At 45.0% G+C, this 19,632-nt stretch overlaps 3 protein-coding genes across 4 annotated transcripts; 2 read left to right on the top strand and 1 right to left on the bottom strand.

Moving 5' to 3' along the window:
• Window positions 1-957: 957 nt before the first annotated feature.
• On the top strand, window positions 958-2,474 carry LOC118507923 (mitochondrial tRNA-specific 2-thiouridylase 1). Of its 2 annotated transcripts, none has more exons than XM_036047226.1 (4): window positions 958-1,129; window positions 1,199-1,364; window positions 1,452-1,636; window positions 1,713-2,474. In XM_036047226.1, the coding sequence occupies exons 1-4, from the start codon at window positions 1,054-1,056 to the stop codon at window positions 2,447-2,449; spliced, it is 1,164 nt and encodes a 387-aa protein (XP_035903119.1). In that variant the 5' UTR covers window positions 958-1,053; the 3' UTR covers window positions 2,450-2,474. The 2 variants fall into 2 exon arrangements, with proteins under 2 accessions (XP_035903119.1, XP_035903118.1); XM_036047225.1 differs by having other exon boundaries at window positions 960-1,129; window positions 1,710-2,474.
• Window positions 2,475-2,518: 44 nt separating this feature from the next.
• LOC118507922 (cell division control protein 45 homolog) lies at window positions 2,519-5,112 on the bottom strand. Its single transcript, XM_036047224.1, has 2 exons — window positions 4,404-5,112; window positions 2,519-4,337 (listed from the first exon to the last, which is right to left on the bottom strand). Exons 1-2 carry the CDS (start codon window positions 4,743-4,745, stop codon window positions 2,982-2,984), a joined length of 1,698 nt encoding a protein of 565 aa, XP_035903117.1. The 5' UTR covers window positions 4,746-5,112; the 3' UTR covers window positions 2,519-2,981.
• A 437-nt stretch (window positions 5,113-5,549) lies between these two features.
• LOC118506345 lies at window positions 5,550-19,610 on the top strand. The gene is made up of 5 exons (XM_036043329.1): window positions 5,550-6,404; window positions 6,485-6,883; window positions 12,417-13,046; window positions 15,483-15,798; window positions 18,616-19,610. The coding sequence occupies exons 1-5, from the start codon at window positions 6,228-6,230 to the stop codon at window positions 18,711-18,713; spliced, it is 1,620 nt and encodes a 539-aa protein (XP_035899222.1). The 5' UTR covers window positions 5,550-6,227; the 3' UTR covers window positions 18,714-19,610.
• The last annotated feature ends 22 nt before the right edge of the window (window positions 19,611-19,632 follow it).

Below are 19,632 nucleotides of genomic sequence, written 5' to 3'. Positions count from 1 at the left end.
ATCGAACCAAGGTGTGGTAGAGCATCGTCATGGCGACGAGGTCCGTGAAGTCGCTAGCAAGGTGCTTAGGCAAACCCATCCGCTGGTTGCCATTGGTGACGACCCATTCAACCTGTTCGTGGAAGCTCAAGTACTCGCCGAGGAGCACTCCTAGGGACTTAGGAGACACAGCTTTTGCGGACAATGGTAGAACCGTTTAATGTGTAGTCGTACACTAGAGGGCAACGCAACAAGACCATTTTTTGAACACCAGGACTGGAATGAACAAAGCGTGGCTTGAAGGCGGAGTTGGTCTGACCGGCCTCGGGTCGGCACGAATAGCTTCGCGAGGCTACTCGCTTGAGGCATCCCTAATGAAGCAGGAATAGGACGGAGCTTGGCGAGCAACAAGGAGTGCAGGACACTATCACTGGCAGCTTTGATGTTCGTATACACCTCACCCACCTGGGAGCCCGAGTCGATGGTCCTGTGGCAAAAGCTGCCAAATTCAGCCAAGTTTGTGGTGGTTGAGCGCCTGGTGACGAATTCTTGTTGCATCTAGATATAAAATATGAGAAACATCGCTTTGCATCAACATCTGTATCTCCATCTCCAATGGACCTGTGGCATAAAAGTGGTTAATCCTTACGTTCCACACACAGGACAAACCTTCTCATTGGGTAGAATCTTGAATTTTCCCCTTTCCCGATGAGTGCGACATCTGCTGGAATGTACACGAACGACTTTCTCCAATACAAATACTTGTGCAACGTGCTCCAATTACGCTATCAATTTGTCTCTCTCACAATAAACTTGTCAATAATACCCTAATAAAAGGAATTCACAAGTTTCTTAACAAAAATTTCTCAAATTAAACGTAAATTTGCTTGACCAAACGTGGAACTCTCGTGTTGTTGTTTTTTTTAACTGTCAACGCAGCTCTTTGTTTACACTTGCGACAGTTTGACATTTCTTGTGCAACTGTTTGTTTTGATTGTTCGCCGGCAGAATGTTTCAGCATGTTCTCCGAACGTAACTTGATGCAATCGTGACTGCGGTCCGGATTAAGATTCGATGTTCCGCCGGGTAGTGGTCGGTATTTCCGGCGGCGTTGATAGTGCCGTATCAGCCTATCTACTAAAGAAGCGAGGTAAGCTGAAATACGATTCGCAAATCGTTTCGAAGAGCCATACTCATCGCCACCACCGTTTGCTTGCAGGATTCGAGGTATGCGGTGCTTTTATGAAAAATTGGGACTTGATCGATGAGTCCGGTTACTGTTCCGGAGAGCAGGATCTGGAGGATGCTCATCGATTGTGTCGGATGCTGGACATACAGCTGGAGGAGATAAACTTCGTCAAAGAGTACTGGTCGGAGGTGTTTGGGTAAGTGTGGATCAGAAGGTCATTTCGCAATTCATTTAACGTGCTTGAAACGTCTCATTGAAACGACACTGTTCGGTTTTGTTTCAGAAACTTTCTCAAAGACTACGAAGCGGGAATAACACCTAATCCAGACATTCTCTGCAATAGGCACATAAAATTCAACCGCTTCTTTCGCCATGCCCGCGAACGGCTTGGTGCTGATGCGATCGCAACCGGCCACTACGCACGCACCAACTTTGGACCATTTCTGGAGCAATACAACGAGCAAGAAGGTAATAAATCAAATATCTTTTTAGTATCCCGAAGAGTGGTATACGTAACTGATCTTTCGCTCTCGCATCACAGCAGTACGACTGCTAATGGCACCGGATCCGATAAAAGATCAAACGTTCTTCCTGTCGCAAATCACTGCCGATGCGCTCCGCCGCACAATGTTTCCGATCGGTTCGCTAACCAAGCGGCAGGTCAAGCAACTGGCCACCGAAGTCGGGCTAGAGTCGTACGCACGGAAGAAGGAAAGCATGGGCATCTGCTTCGTGGGCAAACGGTCGTTTCAACAATTTATCGCCGAGTACATCGAACCGAAACCGGGACCGTTCGTAGACGTCGACAGTGGGAGGGAGGTGGGGCGTCACGCCGGTCTGCATCACTGGACGGTGGGACAGAAGTGTAAAATTGGTGGCTGCCTGCAACCGTACTACGTGCTCCGGAAGCATCGGGAGACAAACGTGATTGAGGTTGCGTCCGGACACGAGCATCCGCTGCTGTACACGGACATGGTGTACGCCGAGCAACCGGTCTGGATAAATGCCCCGCCAGGGTTGAAGCGGGGCCATGTGGTTCGGTGTGAGTTTCGCTTCCAGCACACCAAACCCTTGGTGGGGTGTTCCGTTATCGAGACCACGGAGGAGCATGGACGGGAACGGCTCTTTGTAAGGCTTGATGAACCACTGCGCGCCATCACGCCCGGCCAGTATGCGGTGTTTTATCGCAATGAAGAGTGTTTTGGTAGTGCGCGAATAGTGCAACCGGGACCATCGGTAGCGTACAGTAAGGAATGGCAGTTAAAGCAGGAAGCATGTTGAGAAGATTGTTTGTTTAGTTAAATTATGCTAGTGTTTTCTCGTTTTATTACATCCGATCCTTCACACGCGTGTATAGCTACAGGTAAATGGTTTATTTCCATAATGCTAAGTGTCGGTCCTTAAGCTAATCATGTTCGCTGAATCTCTCCTGCCGGTAATAATTTATCAATGGTTTTGTTAACGGATGGTTTGCACATCTCTCTCTCTGTACGGCTCACACTGCCAGGGCTAGGAAAATCAACGTCGAAGTACATTAAAATCAAAACCTATTACGGAACGATATTCTATCTGCCGTGTGTGTGTGCTGAAGAGTTGAAATCGTAGCATCTGTCTTACAACCTAAACATTTAAACTACAATGATATCGACCTTCTAAAAAACCTTTCTGCGACAAAACCCCCACAAGACCAGCCATGGACCCCAATTGCGTTCTGTTTGGATGCTGTTTTGAAGGGCGGAGATGTGTGTTTGTTTGTGCTTGTGGTATTAACGGCTAAAAAACGATTTCTCCCTAACGTTACCCTTCCAATCTATCAGCTAAGCATAACGGTGAGCGCATCGAGAAATTTCGTACAATCCGACTGCTTTATCTGTATGACGGCCGTCTCGAAAAAGTCCTGCGAGATGATCGCCCCACTGCGGTTGCCCGCCTCCTCGAACGCTTTCGCAAAAAAGTGTCGACTGTCTTCACAGACCGGAGGCACACCGGCCAGCAGCGATATGCCGCTCTGCAGGTCGATCGGAGCGACGGCAATGAGTGGCAGCTCCTGTGCGCGTCGGTTACGCGATACGGCAACGTGTGCTCGTAGCAAGAATCGGGCCAACAGCATCAACCCGTACGGGCAGCTGAAAAACGGCACCTCCTCCTGCAGAACCAGATACAGAAAGGGGCCGGCCGAGCGGATCTGATGCATTTCGAGGCAAGTTTGCACCTGCTTGAATATGGTCGTTAGCAGCGTTTTGCACATCTCGATGCCCTCGTCCAGAAGCGCTTTCTTGGCCCGCGATAGTGCGTCCATCGACTGCAGGAAGCAAGCCTCCGGTAACCGATCCTGCCGCACCGACTCCAGTATGGCCAGCATCGAGTAGACGTAATCGGCGGCCGAGTATCGGTTGCGGTAGCCGTACTGCAGCACGAACGACGCGTACGTCACGTCCGGCATGTTGTACTTTTCGGCAAACTTTTCAATCTTGTCGTAAAACTCTTTGCGCAGTACCAGATCCATGGCGTTGAAGGTTTGCTTTGCCTGCACGAGCGGTAAGCCCATGTCCACCAGCAGCTCGTTCATCTGCTTGTCGCCCTTGTGCGTCCACAGCTTTAACCGGCAGGCCGGGTAGTATGAATAGCGAAGCGAGTCCAGCACGCTCCAGTGCCGGAACAGTGCCAGCTGCAGATCGCTTTCGAACACAATCTTCACCGACGTCTGGATGGCTTGATCGCTCGCCTTGTTCGTTAGGCGCGATACGTGCGACTGGATCTTTTCGATCAGCAGCGTGTACGACGAGCTTTCCACCTTGCCGAGCAGCTTTTGCTCCGTCACGCCAACGATCGCCCACCAGAGCAGATCGAGCGAATCCTTCGACAAGCGCCAGGCCAGCTCAAATATGCTGAGCGCCGAGCTGGCACCGTAGTAGGCGTACTGGGAGTATTCAAACATCAGCGTTATCCGTCGCTCTTGCCATGCTTTTCGTTCCCGTCGCCGTAGCAACCGCTGCTCGATGCGCTGTACGCGATTGTTGCCGGTGGTGCCTCCATCGCTATCGCTTCCTCCATTGTCCTCGTCGTAGCCGGCATCATCCTCGTCGTTGCTTTCGTTGTCCGAATCTTGAAATATATCATCGAAGGCGGGTATGTTTTCGCTGCTGTTCATCTCGCCCAGAATACGAACCTAAGGCATGGTGGAGGGAAAAACGTTAACGTCGTTCGATGGCTATAAACGCGCCCTCGCACAAACCTGTCCATCGCTGTACACATTGCACACGTCGTACGGTCGGTGGGAGTCGCAGATGAAAAACACGACATCCTGTTCCGGCTGCAGCACGTCCACGATATCGATGCAACCGCCACAATTCACCAACAGCACGTACCGCACGTCGCCCTTGTGCTCGTTGTACGCTCGCTTCATACCGGTCAGCCCCATGATCGGTACGATCGAGTAGATCACATTGTCGCAGCGGAACAGGGCCTGCAGAATCTTGCTAGCGCAGATCGCATCGAGATCGTAGTTTACCAGCACCAGAATGCGCTTGCCGATCAGCTGCTGGTAAAAGTCTTTCCTTAGGTCGGCGATAAACATAGCTACTGCGGTGGGTGCCCGGTCGTGCTGTGTCGCGGTCGTCAGCAGACACCATGCAAGCCAAAGCGCACAGCAGCCGGAAATGGTCCTCTAATCGATGGTGTGTGGGTTCCAGACTTTCTTTTACAATACACACATAACGTACACACTAACACAAATTATCTGTGAACAGAAAGGCACATTTTCACCCGTAATGCAATAATCTGTACAACCGTTCAACGATGGATGGAGTGGTGGTGCAGTGGCCGCTGTTTGTTGCGATGCTCCCGTTTCACAACATAAATTTACGCGCCGAAAGCATAACTTTCATACCCACAGGGCAGAGCTGTCAACAGCGTCAAGCAACCTGTCGCTATGGTTGCGTGGAAAGGAATATTAATAGAGCAACTGGTTTTATTTTAAGAAAATTAACTTGTAGGGATAATCCAAATTCCATAATTTTAGAACTGTATAAAAAACAGCGAAACATCATCAATTTACTGGACAAAACAGGGTCATTATGCGCTTGTTAACGGCTTGTTTACTCTTGTCAATAAACTCCGACAGCTGGGAATTGTTTGCATGTCAGTTGTCAAATAGCAATACGAAGTCGAACAGTTTTTCTGATAATTCGCATTAGTTTAACGAATATACTAAAAGCTACGCAGAAATAACGTTTTAATTACTAATTCTATTTAAATGTAATCTAATTCTACTGTGAATAATGTATAAAACGTCATTCTTTACGGTCTAATCAAGAAACCACTGTGTAAACCGATGTTTTCCGAGCCCTGACATCTCTGGCTGTCAGAAGAAAAAGAACAAAAACAATTTTTGTACACGCGTGTCCCCCATCGCTTTCACCCCCTGGAAAACAGAAAGAAACCCCCTTTGCGTGGATTTGCACGCGTACATTTGTGGTCAGCTCGTTGCCATCGCGGCGATACTTCTGCCCTCGTCGCGCCAAGTGCAATCTCTCTCCGCCCAGTGCGTGCAACTTCCATCGCGTTCTGTGTCTGACGGGGGCTTTGAAGTGGCAATTCGAGAACGATAAACGGGACGCGCGCGTATCAGTTATTTTTATCACGCGGTTGTGACAAAAGCTACGTGTTTTCGAACGACAGATTGGAAGCAGATTCCCACCGTGTCCAACAATCAGGGGTTCTTCTCCGTATCGCGCGCGCGTATGTCTTGTCGCGGTCGTGTCTCAGTCGTAAGGCAGAAGGAATCGAATTAACATCGGCCCCAGTTGTCGCTATCCGTGTACCGTGCGCGTGAGAATATTTTAGTGAAAGTGTGTGCTAACGTTACAGTGGTGCCCGTTACTACGCCGTTCCGACAGCCAGCATCGATTTCGTGACAACACTTTGGCAAGGAAAGCGATTTTCTTCCAGCCAGTCTGGTACGCAGACGGTTATTGATTTACGTGCAAGCTTGACAGCGGACGGTACGCTTCCAGTATAGAACGTCATCACCGGTGCACCACCATCGTCTCAGCTGAAAATGTCTGGAAAAAGTGTAATGAACAAATTCGTTATAACGAATATTTCCCAACGGCTCGTACAATGCATGTACGTGTGCGTCTTCTATCTGATACTGGTTTGCATGCTCGATACGGCAGGCATAGGGGCAGATAAGATGCCGCAGGAGGACATTTCCGTCGTGACCGAGGTGGATGAGGTAAAATGACACCCGGTTCCAAACCGATGGACGCAGCAATACATCTAACGCAATTCTTCCCTTTCCTTGGTTTGTTTTAGCTGTCGCCGGACGGAAGCAGCAGCGTACCGACCGAAGGCAAGGGACTGCTTTCGTCCGACATTGGGTTCGTGCACGCATTTGCCGCCTCGTTCATGGTGATCATCGTGTCCGAGCTCGGCGATAAAACGTTCTTCATCGCAGCCATCATGGCTATGCGGCACCCGCGGTTGACCGTGTTTGCCGGTGCGATCGCTGCCCTAGCCCTGATGACGGTGCTCTCGGTGCTGTTCGGTATGGCGGCCACCCTCATACCGCGCGTATACACCTTCTACATCTCGACCGCACTGTTCGCCCTGTTCGGCATTAAGATGCTGTACGACGGGTACCACATGTCAGCGACCGGGGCGGCCGAAGAGCTCGAAGAGGTGCAGTCAGATCTGAGAAAACGCGAAGATGAGGTATGTCGATCGCGCTCCAACCAAAGTTTTCTGTTTTCCTTGTACTACCGTCTGCCCCTCCCCATTTCATCGGGATTTATGTTTGATGTTTTCCGTTTCGATTCGTTTCGGTGGCAAAATTGTACCACTCATTCCAAAACCTTCACAACCGTCCAAAGAACAGCGCTCTCATACAGGGGAAAGTGCATACGACAAAAGATGCTAGTCAAACACATCGAGATCTATCTAGCGATAGTTTGTTAAGTTGTGTTATGTTTCGTTTACACCCCGATTAGCTAGTTATTTAGTGCCGGTTGATAGAGCGTTTCGATCTCGTCCCTTGTGCATCTCCCTAATTGTCGTCACCTAGCTTCGTACCTTCTTTTTATTTTTGTATTTGTTTGAATGCAACCAATTCCCGCTCTGATATGCCTCGAAGAAATGCGAGTGCCATTAACCTCCTGCCGACGGGCGGGTGTACGGCATTGGCAGCTTCTTATCAGCCTTGTCTGTCTGCTCGTTGTTTGATGATTTAAGTACACTTCTCTTTCTACATTCTTCTTCAGTTGCTTTTGTGCTATTAATCCGCTCTATACGGCCCTGACCTACCGCATTCGGTGGCCAAACGTAATTTTTTTACACACACACACAGGTTCCCGATCGGAGGGCGGTTAGTTTTGAAAATATGTTCCGGTCCATCGAATTAATTAACCTCCCGCTGACGCGTGGAAGGTGATAATTCGGGCACAGCAGCCACCTGCTTTGGGTGGGTTTCCTGGTCGTTGGCCATGGTCAAATATCACGCCATTTGCAGCACACGTTAATCTTGCCCACGTTGTAAATCTTCCCGTGTAGACTCTCGCGCGTGTCACTCTTTGGCTGTACGGGATTTGTGTCAGAAGAATGTAAACGGTACAGATAAAAAAGGCTACAAGAACACCAACGGCAACCGGGTTACTGTTGGATAAAACGGTATTTTAGAAGTGGCTTTAGGAATGTTTTATTTCACTTGGCGATGCTCATTTTCTCTCTCTCTCTCTCTCTCTCTCTCTCTTCTTGGCCTAACGAGCTCTTATAGGCCATGCCTGCCATTTCTAGCTTACTAGATAGCCAATCCTGACTTAGGGGGAACGATCCTGATGGGATTAGAACCTCGGTCCTGCCGAGTCGCCCATCAAAAATGATGCTCATTAATGATGATGATTCAATGATGCTCATTAAATTAGTCATTTATTCGCCCGCCAACTGTAAACACCCAACGGTGTAAACGAATGACTAATAACATCTTTACCTATGGAAATATGCTGCAAGCATTTATCAGCCTTTCCACGCCATTCGATCTTGTTGCCATGGAAACGTTTATCGATCACGTTCATCGATTCCGGGCTGCATTGTGCTATTTACTGCGGCGTGAAAATGGACTGGAAATGAGCTTACCCGGTGCGATAAAAACATCGAGCGACATTGACTGGTTTGTCTCTGATTTGTTTTACTCTACCGCATTGTTTGATTCCCATGGCCGGGTTTGGAAGGTGTTTTATCGCTCACGTAGTCTTTCGCTACGCGTGCGTTCGAACATACACATTTAATCGATAAGAAATGAGACCCAAAACCATTAGAGCACAAATCAACATAATACGGTTTATTGAATGGAACCTAACATCCTGCCGGAATCAGTGCACCAGTGCTTGGCTTGGCGCTCAGTGGCGATTATTCTGCGCACTTCTATGATGAAACTGAAACTTTTGAAACTTTTTCATGTATTTTTTCCGTTTTCCATTTTCCGATGCATTTGACCGCTGCATCTTTAAAGTGCATCCACCGAAGAAATTATTGTTCGCTCGGAGAGTGTCAGAATAGTGTGCGTTGGTAATTGCACACAGTAATAGCTGTTTTGTTTTGTTTTGCTAATTATCTCCAGCGTTTGGCGGACGCTGGGCTACTACAGGCTGACACCGTTGAAAGTCGGTGTGCCCTTGAAAGCGTTAACTACAGCCAGCCTCCGATGGAATAATTTCCTGCTTCTTACGAAACCGTGTGCAAGTAACTATCAAATGAGGCCTGCAATGGGAGCTTCCCAAAGCACTGCTGGCGCACATTACTCTCACTATCTGTTGCCCAACAGTGAGTCACGGGCTATCGGAGGACAAATATTAGTAGCGTCGTCGATTAACGTCGTTTGTTCGTTTAGGAAGCGAACAATAAAGCATGGAAGCAAGTGTGGCACATGTCGAGCTTTTGCGGGTATCGTACATTATAGTTACTGCGGAAACCCAGTCATTCCGTTTCTAAATTGCTCTAAGATATTACAAAAACAACTATATTGCATTTATGTGCATTATTTGCAAATTATTTGCATTTTCGGTTTATCTAAGGCCTGCATATTATATGTATGGGAATGATTAAACTGAAAGTATCAGTAGTGATGATTTATTTAAATTGCACTTTCTACAATTATTGTCTTTAAAAATATAAATGCTTTAGTTCAAAATCGCAATATCATGGTTATTTAAAGCATTAATATTAATAGTTTTACTGGTAGGACAAGCAACAATGTAGAGGCGACAACGGCAGAACCGGGGTGCAAATCCGTACTGAGCACTGACTATCCTCATACGGGTTATCCCTAAGTTTAAGAAGCCACAAATGGCAGGCAAGAGGTCGTCAGGCCAAGAAGAGAGAGAAATATATTACCCCATACGAAAATTCGGCCGCCTTGAAACCGGTCGATTGTACGACTTTGCGATCTAGAAATTGAGCGATCCAGATCAAGTTCTCACATATTGCCTTGTACGACATTAGCGGAATGTTGCATGTTGTGGTACGTGGTCAAGAGCGGCCGCAGGGAAGCACTGACCTCGAAAGGTAGCCACCAGGGGAGAGCTCACATGGAACCTCCGCCTGTGGCTAACATCTGCTGGCTGATCTGCTCGATCGCGCACAATTCATGAGCTGCTCAATCCATGGTGCCCAAAACCCCCATTCCGTTAGTACCTTCAAGGGATCTCAACTTTGCCGAACCAACATTTGTTCCAGTTTCCTCTAGAATTTGTTGGGCGGTTGTATTGGCGATATTTGAGACTCGTTTTTAATTCATATTATGAGCGCTTTAATTTTTTTTCTTTTTGAACTATTCGACGTAATGATTTTGATTTGTTCGTGAAATTTAATGCAAATATATTTAGCTTGCTAGAAGGTTATCAAAATTTTTGTTGGTCGTAAATGTTGCTAAAATTTCAACAGTTTTCCTTCTTCGTTTCATATCTCGAAACAATACTTAGAAAGTTTTAGCAGTTGTTAGAATTCTCAGGTCAAAAGCGTATTTTTGGCAATATTCCGTTATTTTCGTTCTTTCCTATTGATTATTCAAATTAGGGCCACAAGTTCTTAAGATTTTTGGTGCTATCCGCATAACAAACTGTTCGTCCTTTTTGATTAACAATCGGTAACGACCCATTCGTTGTATGTCTTACAATGGTTTTGTGAGACAGAAGCAATCAACAAAGGGCCAGTCGATGATACTGGATTTGTCAATATGTCATATGATCATCCCTGATCGAAAGTTGCAGTATAAAATGACGGTTTGGATTGAATTTTTGCTTACTTGCTTATTAGGCGCAACAATTCTCAAACGCCGTAGTCTCCAATATTCATTATTCCGACCTCCGCTCGCCATGTGGGCGGCCTAAAAAGACTTTGCCGGCTGGGTCTTCCGGTGTCATTCACATGACATCACTAGCCCACCGGAGCCTGGTGAGTCTCATTCACTGCACGATCACGTTCTATACAGCCCTTACCTTGTTGGACGCAACTAATGTTGCAGTGGAGAAGATTCCTCAGAGTTTAATATAACCGGTTGGCGGCTAGTACCCCCGAGCGTATCTCAAAGTGCGCTTTTGGGTATCGAGTCGCTGAACCAGCGTAACTGCAACGCCCAGAGACTATTTGTTGCGGGACTTTTGGACTACCGGATCGACTCCCCAACACTACTCTCTGGGCTCAACTTATACGTCCCAACCAGGCCACTTCGCCCAAGGACGCTGCTTGACGTAGAGGATCGCCGCACTCGTTTTGGTACCTTTGATCCCATTCTCCGTATGTGCCGTGAATATGATTGTATGAGTAATTGTCACCAACCGGACATGTAACGCGCTGCGCTTTTAAATTGTATTTGATCCGTCCGTTCCTATAACTGTTAAGTGTCTTAGCAATTAGGCTTCAAGGGGGCCCTGCGTGGGTCGTTGAATTATAATGACAATAAACAATAAATAAGGGGCGGTCCGGTGGCCGAGGCGATAACGGCGCCGGTCTTCACACCGGCAGGACCGGGGTTCAAATCCCATCCAGATCGCCTCCCCGTGCGTAGGGCTAACTACTTTACTACGGGTAAAATCAAGTCACAGAAAGCCAGAAATGTGGCAGGCCGAGACCTCTCGAGGTTGTAGTGCCAAGGAAGAAGAAGAAACTATAAACAAAGTACCCTTGAGCGTATCTGAACATCTTAGTTGTTATCGGTGCCTACTTTTGACCCGAAATATGTGAAGTTATTGGCGATTTAATAAGAATGATAGCCTCTCTGTAGATCACCCATGTGTATACTGTAAGTCTACTAATTTTAAATTATAGCCGGACAGAAGTCTATTTTTTGGGACAATCGTTGATGTATTTTCGTAGATAGTTTCAGTAAGATAAACCTCTTGCCAATTCTGCTTTAAACAAGTTTTTTTTTAATCCCTGTTTGACATGAATGGGTTTCATTTAATTATAAAATCGTTTATATTCTTTTTTGGAAAATGATTCCCCTAGAGCCCCAATGCTGGGCCTTCGTAAAATCACAGGGTTCGTGGTGTCTGTTCGGTATTTCTTCTTCCTTGTATCTTTGCTCAATGAGGACTGTTGATTTACTGGCTAAATTTTGCAGCTATCCCGTTACGGGTGGATAAAGTTAACACGCTAGATATTGTTGGCCAAGCCAAGGAGTTGTAGTAGAAAAACGTAGTTAAACAACCGCTTGTCGTTCTTAACGATAATTCAGATACTCTTAGTCTTACGAATATTAGGATCGGTTCAGCGTGATCCGTATTGATATTACTTTTCCATATGAAGTCCTCTTCACAATCCTTCCACATCGGGAGCGGGAGAATGCAAAGACATAGTCCTTACTCAAGAAACAAAATAAACATTCGACGGCTTATTTTGCACTCTTCTTACTAACTCTTCTTCTGTGTACCGTTGTTGCTGCGCATCGTTTCAAAATGCACCTTTCTCTTGTTTGCTTATTCGTTTATCACACTTTCATTTTCATTTATTTTATCTGTTTTTTTTCGGTCACCATTCATTTTATTTTGCTCACACCGTTCGTTTTGCCTTTGTGTGCATTAAACAAAATCAAAAAAAAATATACACAGCTCAAGTCTTCTACGGTATCAAAATCAATCCCCCTTTGTCTATGATCGCCTCTGTTTGCTCTATAAAACATGACATCTTCTTATTTTTGCCAATTCCTCTCTGCGTGATCCTGCATTGTCCCTGTGTTCCCGTGTCGATCGTGCAGCTTACCCGTTCCATGAGCGGAAGCCGCAAGGAAACGGTCGAACTCGTGCCGCTCAGTGACACCGAAGAGCAGCGCGTGCCCCGCCGACATGCCGGTTCCAAGCATGGGTCCATCCACTCGCTGGAGCAGCAGCAGCAGCTGATCCACAACACAACGTCTTCCGGTGCGACGCTTCGGTTATCTGCGTCCGCCGCCCAACTAACCACTTCCTCCGCCGCTAGCACCGGCCCACTTCAACAACACGCGTCCGTGTCTCGCAGCAAATCTGGAATCTCAGCCGAGCACGGTGTCCACGTGGGAGCCTCTTCCATCGACACCGGGAACGGTCACATAATCGTTGCTGATGACGGTGGTGCTGATGTTAGCGCCGAAGCAGGAGGAGCAGGTGCAGATGGAGGATCCTCCACGACCAACGGTGGAGGAACAGTGCTGGAGTCTTCCCGCAGCAAGCTGCTACTGCTGGACAGTGGCGGCGAGCAGAGACAACGGCTACGAACACCGGCCAGCAGTATTCACTCGAACGGATCGGTTCATCTGACCGCCGGAACGGCGCAGGATGGTCATCCCACCAACCTCACTTCGGTGGCGGCTGGCACGACGGCCAACGGTCCAGCTAATCAGCATAAAACGGTTAGCAAATATGCTGCAAAAGCTTCAACTGAATGGGGTCGCTTGAGGCGCGCTAACTCGTAAATTTTATTTATTTTAATCCGTCTCCACAACCGATACACACGCACTCCAATCAGTGGGAAATGGGCGAAGAAAACACGTTACAAGACACAGAGCAGACACAACACCTTTTCCCAAAATTTGTGGACCAAAAATGAACCTATTCACGCACTACACGCCAGACTTGTGTGAAGATTCCTTCATCCATTTCTATCTGCTTTTTCATTATGTTTTACCGGTTGTGTGTTATACTCGCTATTAACTGGACATTTTATGCTTTTCCTTCCCCCCCTTTTTCTTTGTTTCTAATCTGTTTATTTCTATTTTAAGTGGATTTCCCTGTTTTTATTTTATTTATAATGCATTGAACATTACCATTATACTGATTATTATTTTAAGCCCATTTTTACAGCTTCACTTTCGTCGTGTTTTTGTCTGCCAATGCGTGCGCCGGGTAGAGGCAAGCGAGCATTGCGCTTTTGGCCAAATTTATTACAAAATTTCGATCGTTGTTGTAACTCTTGTCAAAATCTCTCAAGGAGTCAAAAGGAGCTCTCTTTCCACTGTTGGAAATTTCACTTTGCTTCACTTCGCCTTTTGTTCGATATCTGGTCCTTCTAAGCTGGTCGGTTAGTTTTACGCGCTGCGCTGACTGGTGCCGATTGCCGTCCTGATCCTATCTTCGTTCGTTGTCGTTATATGTTGTTGTTCTGTTTGATTTGTTTGGTCCTTTTGCTACTGTTTTTTGTTCTCAACCCTTTGCGCGATTCTAGAAGAGAGTCCCCTTATGCGAGCTTTTACTCACCGTTTGGTACTGTGTGTTTGTTGTTATAAGTGTTCTATTTTTTGTTTGTTTGCTGTGATTCTTAATGTTTCGTTTCATTCATTCAATCTGTGTGAAAACTAGGTTAAAGCTTCTGTAAAACGAATTTCGGACTTACTTTTAGCGTATAGGTATCAGTCGATTTTGTAGAGCGCAGACATCGGGAGAGAGTTTATTACAAGTTTTGTAGCCGTGCTTATAAACTTCGCGAGAAGCCGAACGCTCCGTTTTAACGAAAGACGCTTCGTGTTTTCGTTAAATGCGATCAAGCTCACGGTTGAGCTTGAACAACTTCTTTAAATTCATTTTTGACCCTTATTTACCAATCGCAGTATAATGTTATTTATTTATATTTCTATTGACTCATAGTAGAGTGTATTATTTATTATTTAAGATTTACTTAACCTCCTTTTTTTCGTAAAAAAGATCTAGTCTGAATAGAGATCCTAACCCCTCACTCACGGGCACTCACTTTTCACTACTGAGATACCTTAAATTAAGGTAAAAGTTTGGCAAAAATGTAAAAAATTTGTAGTAATAATAATTCATAATAATTATAAATAATAAATAAATAAATAATTATAGTAAAAAGTCTGAAAAAGATACACTTTTGTGTAACTCAGTTGCAAAAGTGAGTGACCACGAGTTGGGGGGATCTTATTTCGGACTTAAGCCAAAAAAGCTATTATCCCGATTTAGTTACACTTTGATAAAATAGGTTAAAGTAGCGATAAAAGTTTAGTTTTACATTAAACTACTTAAATGTAGTCGATGTGACTGAGTTGGCTAAGTTGTTGGCTGGATGTTAAGTCGCTTATTCATTGGCCTAATACTTGATTAAAGAGGAAGAATATCTCTTAGGACGATCGATAGCAATCGTACAAGCATTCAAAATTGAATGAACAATTAGATCTATCTATCTTTAGATTAAAAGTAAGAAGCATTCTCATCTCTCTCACTCATACCGCATAAAATCACGTAGAAAGAAGCAGATAATTGGAAAAACAAAACATTATCCGTTAAGATCATTTCACTCATGTTGAAGTAGTAGAGAAGCTATGGGAAGTAGACATGAATCCTAGAGTGGGTTCTACTATCATGCTCAACGTTGTAGGCTCAATCGAAAGCTCTGCCCTGCCATATCTTCTTCGTGCATGTCTGCCCATGTCTCATTACCATGTGTCTCATGATTCACTAGCTCGGTTCTTACATCTCATTGGCGATTGTCCCATTATTAGTGCTATAAATCCTGCATGAACCTTCCAACACAAGCACACCACATCACAGTCAGGAGACAGGTTCACACCATTTGCCACACGATCAACCGTGGATCAAAATCTTGAACGGTTGGCAAATCTAGTTAAAAACACTTAATTTCTCGATCAATCGAGCCGTACACCAACACCGCACTAAACTTACACGAAAAGAGGTGTTTTAATTGGTATATGATTCTTTTTTTTTGTTCTCCGTGCCCCAAAGTGCCATAGCTCTTCCCCATAATGTTGAACAAAAAAAAAGGGTCGTTAATGTTAATGCACGTTTTGGTTTTTTTTCTTTCCCTTCTCCACAAACAGCACGAACGCGAGGTGAACGCCGGTGGCAGTCTGATGGGCCAGGATGCGGAATCGGGCGGTAGCGCCAGCCGCCGGGGGACGGGCCGTGGACGGAACAACAGTGCGCTCAAGATGCTGCTGCGCATCTTCATGCAAGCGTTCACGATGACGTTCGTGGCGGAGTGGGGCGACCGGTCCCAGCTGACCACCGTCATCCTGAGTGCGCGCGAAAACGTGTACGGTGTGATCGCGGGCGGTATCATCGGACACTCGATCTGCACCGGACTGGCTGTGATCGGTGGGCGCATGGTTGCCCAGCGAATTTCCGTCCGAACTGGTAAGCTTTTCCGACCTCAACTCAAACCTTCCGCCTGTGCGCTCAATTCCTTGTTTAAACTGTCGTCTGTATGGTTTAATCGCCGTTTACTTCCGACACTGACTTCGGTGGCGTCGGCTAGCAGTTATGGTTCGCTGCTCATCTTTCGAGCGTCACTACTATTTTTGTGGAAAAAAGTGTATGATCGTTCGACGCTATTTAAATGCTACTTCGTCGCATCCAGTACGATGCATGCGCGTGAACGGTGTCAAATATTTATAGTTATTTTTAAAATTTACAAACTCACTCATGTTTCGCGCAGAAAATCCTCCCAAAGATAGGTTCCGTTCCCATTTTAACTAAATTTGTTTACCATTTCATGTAGAGAGCTTACAAAAAGGATCGATGCTTTAGATATTCTAGCTTTGGGAATGTGCGTGTTGTTATGCTGTTTGTAAGCTGATTTTCTATTTTAGCAGATTTTAAATGGACCTCCTGGGCATGCTTAGTCCGATATCAAGAAATCAAAATAAGTGCACATGTGGGTTTAAGCTAAATTTTTCTTATGTTAATTTCAATCCAAACACCTTAAAATCGAGCAATTGCTCGACTTCGTAGACGATTTTCTAAGCCCAGGGCCTGACATTCATCATTCTCTAGTCGCTCATTTCTTTCTACATCTTTCAATAATCGATTTACAAAAAAAATGATTGAAAATCGGTTGCCAAATGCCCGAAATAGATAAAATAGTGCACAAAGAGCGATCTTTTCAAACCAAACGGAAATTCGGATAGTTGCCTTTTAGTTGCTGAAGTTGCTGAAGATACGGAGAATAATTCCTTAATCATTTGGCCAATGGGTTAGGCTCTTAGGGAAAGGCATTTTCTCTGGACATCTCCAATATCTCCGCACTTTCCTTCAGGATTTGCTTCAACTTATTTATTTTAGTAATTTTAGCATTTAAGTAATAAGAACTCTTCCTTATGTCCTGCAAACAATACTTTCCTTTCTCGGCCAACATACTGCGTCTTTATCTCCGTAGGTTTTAATTCGGTCTTTGGTTTTTTGGTAGTGATCTTAGCATGTCATCATATGTATTAACTGTCGGAAATTCAAAATAATCATAGAAGGCTTTGATGTTTACTGTTTCGCAATCAATTTCCCTGGTGTGGGTTTTTCTCCTCTTCTTCTTCCTTGGCACTACAACCTCGAGAGGTCTCGGCCTGCCAATTTCTGGCTTTCTGTGACTTAATTTTTGCCCGTAGTAAAGTAGTCTGCCTTACGTACGGGGAGGCGATCTGGATGGGATTTGAACCCCGGCGGCCCTGCCCCGTGTGAAGACCGGCTTTTTTTTAAAACGGTTAAAATATAGAAATGTATGGTCCTGACCGCTCTCCATTATTTAATACTTCAATGTATTGATTAATGTTTTAATATTGCCAAGAAATGCGGCTGTCCGTATTTCTGTTTGGTTTGCATATCGGACTTTCTACACTATTTTGTCCATTTCGGCCACTTAGCAACCGGTTTGCAATCAGTTTTATTTTTGCCAATGGTTAATTGTAAGATGTAGAAAGAGATGAGCGAAAAGATAATGAAGATTGTTGCAACACATTTTCAACTCTTTTATGTTAACAATTTTTTCGTTCGTATGCTGCAATGAGTGGATAAACAATTCTTATCCTAATCTTCGAAGTAAAATCTAATCTTCGTGTTTTGTATACTAGTGGCAGATTAATTTTGTTGAATTTAATTATTGTAATATTGTAATATTGCCCTCGAGCCACTAATTCAAACGATTCAAAACGCGATCCCGGAAGAATAGCGAGGACTTAATGAAAATAAAAATGTGTGTTTCGCCGGACATTTTTAAATATTTGCCAAGCGTTACCCCAAACGCTTGCGAACGCTTTGCCAGTAATCCAGTAATCTTGCCATGATCCAGAAACGGTGACACAATCCAGTTTTACTTGCTATTAGTCCACTTCATCCTGGGCATGGTTCAGAAATGAACCTTACATTTTTAGTTCTTCTTGGAAATCCTGTAATCCGGCAATGGTTCTACTACTTCTTGGCTTGGACGATGTGCTAGATAATCTCTTCTTCTTTGGCCAAACGACCTCTTAGGTCATGCCTGCCCTTTTTCTGGCTTAGTAGACTTAATGATATCAAGTAGTTGGATAGTCTGTGTCTCCAACACGGGGGAACGATCCGGATGAGATTTCCTCATCCGGTCCTTCCGTGTGAAGACCGTAGAAGAGATCATCTCGGCGATATAAAGGCTTCCTTGGATAATTTTTTGGTTTAAAAGCATAGTCAGTTGTTAGTGCTATAGAGGAGAGCTCTTACTGATAAAACTCACGTCAAATGTTTAGTCTGTTCATAAAGCTAAAGGGATGTGATCTGTAATCTGTAGAACATTTAAACCAATAACCAACTTTACTTTCTACCAAATCTTCAGCTCAAGTACCTGACTTGAATCTTGAGTGACTGAGGAATGGTAGGTTTTCCCATATCCTCTACTCGCTAATCGTAAAGCTAATAGAAGAGCTTGCCTCGGGGCTTGGTATTGGATATGTATTTAGCCGTGTCCTTCGACTCATTGGTTATTGATTACCTAGATTATCTAATGTCCTGCCCAATCACAGGGTAATATCTGTTTTGCCATCAAAAATTTCAGAGCAGGAAATATATAGCTCTAACACTGAGTCGAACGAGTCCTATCAGCTTTTGTTGTCGGACAGCAGGATCTTGACTTATAATTCTATGGTCTCAAAGTTTCTGAGAGGGAAAGAATGTTTAATATTTTAATGCTCTCTCTTTTCGATTTTGTTTCAGTGACCCTCATCGGTGGTGTTGTGTTCCTGATCTTTGCCCTCAGCGCACTAGTCTTCGGTCCGGGCGAAGAAGAACCTATCAAAGTGCCTATTCCATAAGGCGTAACGCTTACCGCTTGCTCTCACCTGTATGTGGACTGGTTCCACCGATCGCTTGTTTTCCGGTCAACTCACCACACACACACACACACACATCCTATTCCTTCCTTGTTATTTGTTCGGGGGATTTTGTGCAAGGAAACGGATTTACGGACTTCGAAATAAACTTCAGCTGGCAACTGACAAGAGGGACAAATAATTGTAAACAGCGTCTGTCCTCCTCGTCAAATCTGTATGTTATAGTCTGTAAATGAGCTAGACGAGCAAAGCACAATAGCCGTTTCCGTGTGCCCTTCCGCGTTCCATACCTTTCCCTCCCATGTGTCCCTATTTCACAACAAAACGTGTAATTTCAATGTGTGGCGACCTCTTCGGAGGGCTACGAGTACGATTGTATAATATTTAAAACGAAAGAACACCTGTTTGGGTCTTGCCTCAGCTACCAACCTGCAACCCGAGATATGGTTTTAGTGCGTAGGACGAAAAGTGTTGAAAGTGAATTTGATAGTGAGAATATACGGTAGGAGAGAGAGAGAGAGATAGATACCATTCGATACAAAAGAGGACAAAAAAAAGGCTAGAGCGTATAGAAAAAGTATTGTGTTTTTTGTTTTAAATATATTTTAAGCATATTCCTTCAAGTGTGTCCTTATCGTACGATTATAGTTCCAGTGTAAAGAGATTAAAATTCGTCAAAGAAACGTTAAAATTCCACAAAGTATCAGAACCACTCTGCTCTTCTTCTTCATGCATCATGCAACCGCTTAGCCGAATCGAATACAGAATCATTAGTGGAGGTGCGATAGACGAAGGGATACGAAGGTGTGAGGTATAGAAAGAGAAGCTGACCTGTGTAAAAATGGAAAAAATACTATTACTACCTGTTATTGGGATTCAGTGGTTTGGGACCTTTTTTTAT

Source organism: Anopheles stephensi, chromosome 2 (assembly GCF_013141755.1).
Source record: "Anopheles stephensi strain Indian chromosome 2, UCI_ANSTEP_V1.0, whole genome shotgun sequence".
Taxonomy (NCBI): Eukaryota; Metazoa; Arthropoda; class Insecta; order Diptera; family Culicidae; genus Anopheles; species Anopheles stephensi.
This window is presented reverse-complemented; position numbering and strand designations above follow the sequence as displayed.